At 48.0% G+C, this 11,024-nt stretch overlaps 1 protein-coding gene across 1 annotated transcript in view; it reads right to left on the reverse strand.

Annotated features, from left to right (window-relative positions):
* Positions 1-3,558, reverse strand: part of GPSM1 (G protein signaling modulator 1) — a 53,507-nt gene extending 49,949 nt beyond the window's left edge. The window contains exons 1-4 of the mRNA XM_035897658.1: positions 3,338-3,558; positions 2,670-2,805; positions 2,230-2,372; positions 548-671 (exon numbers count right to left, since the gene is read on the reverse strand). Of these exons, the coding sequence (XP_035753551.1) occupies positions 548-671; positions 2,230-2,372; positions 2,670-2,805; positions 3,338-3,558 (624 nt within the window). The remainder of the gene's footprint in view (positions 1-547; positions 672-2,229; positions 2,373-2,669; positions 2,806-3,337) is intronic.
* Between the last annotated feature and the right edge of the window lie 7,466 nt (positions 3,559-11,024).

The following is an 11,024-nucleotide window of genomic DNA, read 5'->3' on the forward strand; positions in this document are numbered from 1 at the left end:
CGGTGACAGGGCTGACTTTCCAGGGTGCTGAGCACCTTCCACTGCAAGAAAACTGATTATACTCTGAACTAGAAGCTGAATTGCATCTGAATTGGGGCGGAGACTGTTATCACCTCACCCCTTTGTAAAGCTTTACAGAAAGTTATTATGTTCTACAAGCAACATTTATTCCTGATCAACAGCTCTTTCAGCAGCTTAATTAAATTCATAGCTTGCATTTATTAAAATCCAGACCGACACAAATTAAGAGCAGAAAAGCCTTGCTAGGCCCAGGTGCAATTTGCCCTTAGATATCTCCTTTAGTTTCCAAGCCAACAGCACCCTTCCCTCAAACCGCTCATTAGGGGCTGACGGGGATTGGAGTAGGATGTTGCTCAGCATGAGTTAGTGCAACAGGGCCAGATCCTGAGGTACACATAGGAGGGAGAAAAAACAGCTGAGGGCACATGCATCCCTGTCCTCCTTGGGCTGCGGTGAGAAGAAAGGCTGCTCCCCAACAGCCAGTCTCAGCCCCTGACCCCAGGAAGAAGGCGCAGCAGTTTCCTACCTCCTTGTGGAAGGCTATTGCTTCACTGAAGTTGCCTAGCAAGTACTGGGTGTTGCCAAGGTTGCCATAAGCACGGCCCTGTGCAGCTCTGTCCCCCAGCTCCTTCACCAGGGACAGGTTCCTCCTGAAAGAAGCCAGAGCAGTATGTCTGGTGAGACACAGCCAACACTCTCTGTAGGAGACACAGCAAAGAGACTTGCACCATAAAGAAAGGAGAGCTAACCCTGGAGAAGGCATTTCCCCTCCCCAGCTGCCTGTCCTGGGCATCCCCTGGCAGGCGAGTTTGGTGATCTATGCTAGCTGCAGTTCTGGGAGCTCCTGAAGATCCAGGGGGATAAGTCCCTGCTGCTCTCTGGGCCTCAGGCAATCTGCAACTGTGCACAGGAACTGCTCACACACCAAAGGTCTGATAGGACCCCACGTTAAATAAGAAATGGCCACCTCACTGTATGGGAGAGAACCAGGAGCACAGGAGAAAGGAGATTACTTACAGCAGTAGAGCGACAAACCTGGGGAGAGGGGCAAGATCCACAGTCCCATGCCAGGGCTCTGCTCATGGAGCTTCCCAGAATTTCTTTACCTTGTTTTTTTTCTCCCTTTACACATACAGCACACATAAGGAAGCGTAGTGCTCCCAACTGGCACAAGTTTGCCCACTGGCTATGCTACACGCACCATTCTTTGGAAAAAGGATGGCGAGATATATATAGGCACTATCACATCCTCAGATACGAGAAGATGAGTATAAGATCCTGTCACTCTCTTCATTTAAAAAGTCTGCTTAAAAAAAAAAAACCTGCATTACTGAAGCAAAACTCCAAAGTACGAGGAGAAAAACGTTAGTCCAGAAGTCTGGTGACAACCTTTCTGAGGGACATCAGAGTGATCTTTTAAACTATTTAGGAAAGGGAAGGATGTTACAAGCAAGATTAACTACAGATGCATCAGAAAGACAACCAGGACTTCAAGTGAAAGCCTCTTCCCTTGGATGAAGGAGTTTTTGTTCATGGCCCCAGTGATGGAGATACACAGGGATCCTTCTCATCAAGGCCAGCAGAGAGCAGCAGGGGCTACAGGAGCTAACAGTTTAGCTTCCAAATGCAGCTCTGAGAAGGAACAGACTATTGAACTTAATTGCATGATCATACTTCAAACTACGCTGAGTTTTACCAAGGCAATATGCCAGGATGAATTTTAGCTCTAATTTTGTATAAGCTTGCAGTCCCTCTCTCACCTTCCTTGAGATTAATTTGCCATCATAACTTGGCATCTCAGGGGAGTATTCCTAATTCATTACAACATGTAAAATCTCATTCAGCGGCCTGATTTTCAACAACACTGAGCCCACAGTCTCATTCTTTGCAACAAGCATCTTCCAGAGCTCCCACATCCTCAAAGGCCCAGGAAACAAATCACCCCTATGAGAAACACTTCCACAACAGGACTCAGTAAAAATTGTCATCTCGCACCTCACACAGCTATCATTAGCCTAACAGTTATCAGAGCTCAGCTAACCTGTAGACCCTGAAAGCTGTCAGCAGAACAGGACCACCACAAATACAGCTTATATCTGAGCAGGATGAGCTCAGCAAAGGTGTACCCATGTGCATTTTAGCAATCACTGATGCCTGACCAGCCCTGATCCCTGCAGGAGGAAGGGTCAGCCAAGCTTGAATACTTACTCATAATATTCTGAAGCTTTCTGTAGCGTCTCCTTGACTTCTTGCGACAGGTAGCCTGGGTCTTGGGCCATGTTCCAAGATAAGTGCTTTCCCTTTGCATGGTAAACATTTCCTATATTATAGAGTGCTCTGGCTTCACCTACCTAAAGGGAGGAAGAACAGGGAGCGGCAAGGTATTACACTTCATATCCCAATATGGACCTTTCCTTTGCTGGGCAAAGATAGTCAAAGGCAGGACGCCCACATTTTCCTTTCCCATCTTCACTGTCATGGTAGCTGTTACTGTCAGCAGCATGAGACCTGTGATGCAGTCAGAAGGGAGAGCTTTACACTCCACCTCCTTCCAAAGCCCACCTTCACCATATCACATTTACTGACTTGCAAACAGATTCTTTTTAAAGCTAGGAAATATTTCCCGTGGGGTGCCATGAACCAATTACCTTGTCTCCCTGCTCCTGAGAAATGTCCAAGTGTCTCTGGCAACAAACAACAGCTTCATCAAACTGCCCAAGTATTTTCAATGTATTCCCGAGGTTGCCACTTGCCTTGGCTTCTCCAATGCGGTCCCCAATAGTTCTACAAGATGACCAGAGGAAAGAAGAGAGGTGTTAAAGAGCTCACATACTTCTATTCACCACCTGTTAGAGGCAGAATTTAAGCTGCAATGAGCCAAGCTGCAGCAAGCACTGCACGGTACGTCCACCACATCCAGCAGTTCCTAGCACACCCGCCTGACTGGAATGCTTCATACAAGCCTGCTCAATTTTGAAGACAGGTTCTTGGTTTTTGCTCTCTCAGGTGAACTGCTCTAATGACTTCAGGTGTACTTACGAGTACCCGAGGACAGGAGAACTGGACACTGCCCTGCTCTTGCTCCAAGCACCCTCCTCACATCCATATCCCTTTCTCCATCTCCCTGCTCTGAAAGTGCCTGGCCCAGTCCCATTGCCCTCCCAAGTTCTCCACTCCATGCCTCGGGGCTAGTTTTGGATGCTTATTTCTGGGGCAGATTCCCTCAAGCTGCTGGATCCAGACCCCACAGAACTTGCCTTCACTCAAGCACTGACAGGTTGTGTTAATTAGGGCAAAGCACCGCTGACATGCTTACCTGGCCAGGGTAAGGTCATGCTTATGGTACTCCAGGGCCTTGGAGTACTCCTTTAGGTAGAAATAGGCATTGCCCAGCTGACTGTAGATGGCACTGAGAGTCTTCAAGTCCTCTGTCCCCACCTGCACCGCTGCTTCGAAGAAGGCTGCTCCCGCTTTGAAGTCCCCAGCCTTGCACAAGCGTTCTCCTTCCAGGGCCAGTTCCAGGCAGGATGCCTCCATTCTGCCAAAAGCAAGACCATCATTTCTACAGGAGTTAGACTGCAGTGCACTCATGGTGCTATGCAATGGTTAAAAAGTTTACTTCATTCTACACCTCATTGCACCAGAAAAAAAACCTACAACACCTGCCCTGGAGGGAGCCACCCTCCAGGCAGAAGCTGCCTCTCTGGGTTCAGCACCAAGGCACCAGCCCCTGGCCAAACACTGTTTGGGCGATAACAATTCAGGGACGCGCAGCTGGCACACCTCAGCAATGTGGACAGCAGCTTTCAGTGGACATGGTGGGCACAGAGCCCCTCTAACAAAGCAGCCTCCTAGGCATGAGACACAGGAGCATCCAGATTTACAGACCACATGGGCGAGTGGACAAAGGCAGCCCCTGGGTTCCTGGTAGGAATCCAGACAAGAAACTGGGCTCTCCAGATGCATATTCACAAGACGAACATGGCATCTTTTTTTCTTCCAGGTGGTGCACAGTGCAGAAGCCACGTACCCAGGCTGTTCACGCCTGCACCACTTCCCCCCGGGTAAGAAAGAGGGTAGCCAAATTGTAACACATTTTTATTGGATACCAGAGAAAACCCTGGACTGTGCAGAATTTCTTGGCTGAGCAGCTTCCAGTGCTCTGTGTCTGCTTTTCATTAACTCCCCTGCTGTCACTTTTTCCGCAGGCACTCTGCACATTAGCCTCCAGCCTAGCTTTCCTCCCTTGCATTTCTTGACACCTCTGGCAATGGTGCATGCTCTACTGTCAGCGAGTGCTCTGCAAGCCACTGGAGGGGAGCGAGAGCAGTGATGCTGCTTCAAGAGAAAGGAAATGTGCTCCACCAAGTACTCTCCACGTTACAGCTGTCCCTGTTAGACCATGTGTGTCCTCCAGTTCTCAGAAGGCACAGAGCATGCGTTTCAAAGCTTACATTTGGAAGTCTCTTGCTTGCTGCAAAGCTAGCCCCTTCACCAAGCAGATGGACACAGCATGTTCCTGCTCCTCTATTCAGATGCTTCTCTTTGCTCTTTTTGGTTTTTTCATTTCTGTTCAATGTATTTTTAAAAGTCAAAATTATCTAGGCCAAAGGTGGACATCTGCTCAGAAACAACGTAGCCCATTTGTCCAGAGTCAGAAAAGCAAGGGTCAGACAAAAGATAATAAATGTCCAAAGGTGGTTTCTATTCTGTTCTCGGTCAAAGAGCACTTGCAGGAAGCTTGGCTGTGGTACCCAGACTATGAGAACAACTTGTTCATCATCGCTGCAGTAGCAGCAGCCCAGCTGAGGCCTCCTGCAGCAGTTTCCTGATGAAGATACTGTCCCCAAAGCCACCTTTGTGATGAGCCAAGGCCCAGCCCCTGCAACCAGGGTCTCTGCAACCCAAGGCTGAGGTGCATGGCCAAGCCAGGGCACTCTGCTCTGCTCTGGCTTCTCTCCCTAAGGCCACCACTTGCCATCATGCACCCACAGGGCCCTGTGCACACCAACTTCAGGGCACCACTCCTGCTGCTTCAGGTCTGTGCTCTGGTGTCTTCTGCCCAAGTCTGCACCCAGCAGTTGCCTCCCCCTGCCATGAAGGGACACAGGGAGATACACGTATGAAATAACAATCCTAATAACGTTTTTCCTACAAACAGGCAGAATGGCATTTTCTCAGCTGCCAGGAAACAAAGCCAGTTTCTCTATGAGCTGTGCATAAACTGCCTAAAATCCAACCCCATTTGCCTGGCAATCTCCTTGCTGAGTCAGCTCCGTATGGCTCCAAACACCCAACACTTGGCAGCCCAACGGCGTCCTCCAAAGCAGGAGAACTCATAAGAACTGTCCAAACAAACAAACAAAAAAAGGCGAAAAAGCTGGTTTCAGACTCCCTCCAAACACATTTGTGACCTCTCCTGTGTCTCACTGCTCATTTGTCCCAAAAACCACCGAGTAAGAAGAGGGAGAATGGGATTGTGAAGCAGCTCATTTGAGCTCCCACCTCAAACTCCCACACAAATATTTGATTTCAAGCTCACTGCAAAGCTCACATTTGAGCGGCTATTTTACTTGCACAAGAAAGCTGATGGCGGTGCCAGTGCAGCATAATTCCCTGCCTCAACTTCTGTTTGATAGGGGAAATAAAAATATGAAGACTGTTAATACTAAAAACGTTTAACTTCTCTCTACTGATCCTCTTACTAGACCGCATGAAATTAGTAAGAATGAGCTTCTGCAACAGCACGTTGAATTAAAGGGACCCATTTGGGGATCATACCAGACCTTCCATCAGTCCTGAGGCACATTCATAGTTTGTAGATCACCAGAGTGGTCACCTAGTGTCAACATCAGGTATTGACAAATCTCTGCCAATACATCCCAAATAGCTGAAGGAAGGCTTGGGACTGAAGAAGAACAAGGAACACCTTGTTCTCAAATCAGCAAGATTAAACGCAGGCATCTTGGCAAAGGTGAATCTTGAGAGGACTCAAAATGCAAGAATGAGCCACTATCACAGGAATTAATGTTGGATTCCAGTTAGAAGGCAGCAAAGACAGAAGAAAATGTGAAAATAATTTCAGTTTGGATTTCGGATTTCAACACAAACAAAACTCTTCGCAACATCCAGGTTCTCTTCACACAACTGAGCTCACCAACAGTAAAGAGCCTAAAAACTGAGCTGGAGACCAAGTTCCCTAATTCATGGCATTGCAGTCTAGCTCAGATCAAACTTCTTGTGTGATTTGACTGGTTTGAAGTGAGGGTTCTCATCCCCGCAACACAGAAAACCCTACAGCAACAAAGCCCAACTACGCAAGGCTGACATGTTGCTCAGGCCGTATTCGCCAGTGGAAACATAACCAGGAGTGAAATCTGTGCCTTGGGGGCTGCATTCCGATACACGCACTTGCACACACTCACACTCTCCGGGTGCTTTTCTGGGTTCCCATAGTAACTATTCAGGCACAATGCAGTGACACGACCTTCCAGTGCACACAGCCTTTAATTAAAATCTGTTTGTCCTTGAACAGGCTGCTTTGTGGAGTATCTGACTTATCTAATTAACATCACTGCTCGGCTTGGGACCTAAGCAAACAAGGGGAAGGGAGAGGAGGCTTTTTCTCTGCATCACTCTCTGCCAAGCCTTTCCTGCCATGGAAAGGGACAAGAGTCACAGACAGCAATTAACAGAATCACAACCCACTTCTGAAACCCACCTGGCCCTTCTCACATCCTCAAGGCCCCACAGCCAGAGCTAGTTCTGGGAAGCAACTCTGCACACAGTTCAGTCACCACAGGCTTAAAAGCACTCAGAAACACAATGCCAAGGGCAGAGGAACCAACTCAAGGTCAACGAACAAACTCAAGCACGCTAAAGCACAACAGCTTCCAAAGGCCATAGCTCAACTGTCTCTAAGAAAAGACCAGAAGGGCAATTTAGGCAGAAGACAAAAATCCGATGTTTAAGTGAGCCAACCTGAACCACCTTGACAGAGTGGCAAAGGAAAGGGAAAACCGTGAATAAAGACAGACTTAAGTTACAGCCCCAGTTCCTCCCACAGCACATGCCCGAGCCCTCCCCTACCTCTTCTTCTGCAGGTTACGCATTTTCTGAACATAAACCCAGAGCTCCAAGCCCACTGGAAGAAGGAAGCAGTGGGGCTGAGGTCTACTTGGAACAATTTTGCAGACGGGTCTCTCTCTTAAGTTCACAGGTGGGATCTGGGGTTTTGAAGGTGCTGAGGGCATCTTCATGTCTGTACAACATGCACTGCTCTCCAGTTTTCAACTGCTCTTCAGTTTTCACTCCATCTGCTTGGCCAACATTACCAGTAAGTTGCTGGAATCCTGAACTTAGTTTATCTGGGACACTTCTTTTTCTCTCCGTATGCTGCCCTTGAAAGGGAAGGGGAAAGGACCATTGCTTTTATTTCCAGAGACCTAGAGAAAGTAATGGTCCTCTCTCCTCTAAGAAACAGAATATCCTTCATCCACTGTTGGTTTCCAGTACCAGATAGGCGAGTTCACAGCTGAAATCCAGAAACAAGAGAGTGTCTTTGTTCACTCACATATTTTCAGCACTGCCCAAAGAAGAAAAAGGGCCCTAAAAGAGTTCATGAGTCAAAAGCAAGCAGCTCCCTCCTTTCTGAATTGGTTTCTTCCCAAAGCACTTTGCCTCTGTGGTCGCATCAGCTATTCCTGTTGGTGCCTCTTTGCTCCAAGAGCAGAAGGACTTGTGCTGCTATGAACCTCTCCTTGTCAGGCGAGGAGCTCAGGGTTCCTCCAAAAGAGGGTCATCTTTGGGCAGAAGCACATATTACTTTGACAGGCTCCAAAGAGGCCTCATCCGTCTGCCACCCAGGAAGTGCTGCAAGTTCCAGAAATGATCTGAGCAGTTCTCAGACTGGGGAAAAGCAGGAGAAGGCAGATCCCACAGAGCATGTCCCTGCCCATTTAATTGGGCCCACTTAAATGAGCTCCAAAACAACCCCATCTGAGAAGGCACAGCCCTTTATCCCTCAGGTATTTTCTCTTCTGCTGACACACATGCAACACAGCTGGTACCACCTCAGCAAGCACCTACTATTCATGTCTTAATACCAGAAAAGAAGATTCAGTCCCTCCTGAGCCAGCAAATTACTGCTGACAAGCTGAAGGTGCTGGGCTTGGCCATATGGTGTGGTTCAGAAGAGAGACACTGCAGAACATGAGCTGCTTTTCATACTTCCACAGCTAAAATGCTAGAGCTTGTTAATGAAATTCCCCCACCACTCAACTTTTTAGCTAACAGCGTGGTATGTCCCTGCCTGTGGGTTTGAACAAAGACACGGGGAGGGAGGGACGCTCACTTGGAGCGGCTCCTGTTCGTAAGCCTTGCCCTAAATCAGCACAAACCACTCATACAGATTTGCAAGACTTCCAAGTACTGGCAGAAGTCACATCCCAGACTCCACGCCCACCAGAAGCAGCCAGGAAGGTCTGACAGTCTTCCCAGGTGGATCAAGTCCCAGACCAAACCAAGACTACACCAGCAAAGTGTTTTCTTCTGAATGCATCAACCACATCAAGTCTGGCCAGGTAAGAATAAAGTTTTGAAGACACCAGTTGTAAGCTGGAAATCAACAGTGCTGCTGTGTACAGCAGAGTCCCAGCATCAGTTCCCAACCAGAGTTCTAAGCAAGTCCCAGAGCTCCTCTGCACCTTGGATTACATACACATCTGTAAAACAGCAATGAAGGTGGCTCCCAGAGCACTTTGAGATCCTTTTGCAAACGGTACTTTAAAAAGGGCAATGTTTAAGAAACAACAACAAAAAGAACGGATTTTTTAAAAGCAGTAAGAGGCCAAATATAAACCCAATGTTTGGCCACAAATGAGTTAGGCAATCTGCACAGCATTCTGCCTGAGGAACGAGTGAGTGGCATAACGCTGGCAGATCACTCGGCCCCCATCAATGCGACAGCTGTGAATTTCAAACCCGGGAATGGATGCTGCTTCTGACACTCATGTGAGGCAGAAAAGGGTGACCTTCCACCGTGCGGTGACAGGGATGAGGAAGTCTCTTCCCCATCCAACACAGGGCAGGGCCACCCTCCCACTTCTTCTTTAAAGGATAACAGATCTGAAGGCAGAAAGAGACGAGAAGAACGGGAAGAGAAGGTACTGCCTTTAACAACAAGATCTCCAAGGGTCATCCATCACTGTCAGATAGCAACTAATGATTATCTGTATCACAGACTGTCTTTTGGCTGCCTTGCCTTAAGAGCAAAAAATGTTCCTTTACAAAAGGTGCACAGGCAAAATGCGAGGACTCTCACGCATCAAATGTTTTCAAGCAACACAGCAATACAGAGAAGGCAGCGAGGGTCCCAGGAGCTCTGGGGATGCCGAGAATGCTGCCAAGTAAGAAACAAAGCAAACAGCACATGGTGTTATCAGTGCCATTAACAATGATCACCATGACTGCTGTCAAAACAGGACTATAATTAGGACTTGGGTGACGATATAGGTCCCCAGATGGGGAACACTACTCATAACGTGTGTTTAGAAGCTTGGAGCTACTTAGTCAGACCTCCCAACGCCCCACTCTCCCCCAAATCTCTGTGCCTCCCTTGCCAAATATTCCAAGAAAATAACACTGCATGGACAACATCACACTTGTCCTCCCCCTGCTAGGCTGGAGAACAACAGTGCTGAGTGCCTTTAGCCAGGAGCTCTTCTGCAGCATCACAGGCTGTGCACTGACCTGAAGCTCAGGGCTGCTGCAGCTCCCGCAGCCCAGGAGACACAGCCACAGAAGCCAGAGTAGGACACAGCAACATCCCACCCCTCGGGTCTGCTCCTCAGCCCCGCGCCCACTCCAAGCAGGCAGAAAAAGAGGAGACCATACAGTGTCCAAACTTGTCTTACTCCAGCCCTCCCTTTCGCACATTCAGGGCTGCCTCATTTGGACTGTCTTGCTCACAGCACTTACCCTGCTGACATCAAATCCATCAAGCTATGCAGAAAATAATCATGTCACAAAACAGAGCTAGGAGACAGTTGTCTGCTGCCTTAAATATTGGAAGTCTCACAGGGCAAGAGAACCTCTTTTCTTGCCTGCAAGGTGAAACTGCCTTTGGAAAAAGAAAAAAGGGGGGAAAAAAAGGATATCTACAGATATTTGATTCATTTTAGTGGGGGTGATTGCAAAACTCATTCCCAATCAGAGCTGCTGTAGTTCTAAAGTCAGAAATGAAAACCAAGCTTTTAGACAGCAGGCGAGGCAGAAAAAACCCACCAAACCCACTAACAGTAGTAAAAAACCCCCTTAGTACACCTTTGATATGAATTAATGAAGCAACAGATTTCAGCATCTTACTTGCAATCTGATTGAATTTCATACAAAAATAAATGTAATTTCAGAGCACTGATGACAGGGGCAATTAAACATTTTTTCTCAATCAAAAAGGGATCAAGTTTACCAGGTGCTCAGTGTGAATGTACATTCACTGGCTTAACTAACTAAATATGCATTTAAATAATTATCTGGCAGCACATCCTTAAAGCAAGTAATCAAGCTGGGAATTATTCCCCTTCAGTAATTCCTTCCCCAGCCTCCACACAGCTCCTATACGTGAAAAGCAGCCGATGACTCTGAACACCAGATAAGGCAGCCAGGCAGGAGCTGCTCGAGCTCCTCAGGGACAGTTCCCCTCTGCTGCACGGGGACATGGTGGGGGGAGCTCACATCCCACACGAACCAGCTCGCGCTTCTCCTGTGCCAAAGTCCACGTTGCACTTGCCGAAGGGTCTGGCTATTTTCATGGGCTTCCCTACATGAGGAAAGCTCTCCCAGATCCTCCTGATGCACAGCCCGAATTCATTCATGGTGAATTTATACCTGTTAAGCCTTGGGCCAGCACTGCAAGCCATACTAGCCTGCTCTCCTCTGCCTGGGTCACCCCCACAACATCTTTCAGGCAGTTTCTCTCTGGCTACTCTGCCCCAGGCAGGGTC

Source organism: Egretta garzetta, unplaced genomic scaffold, assembly GCF_000687185.1.
Source record: "Egretta garzetta isolate BGI_Z169 unplaced genomic scaffold, ASM68718v1 scaffold417, whole genome shotgun sequence".
In the NCBI taxonomy this organism is placed as follows: Eukaryota; Metazoa; Chordata; class Aves; order Pelecaniformes; family Ardeidae; genus Egretta; species Egretta garzetta.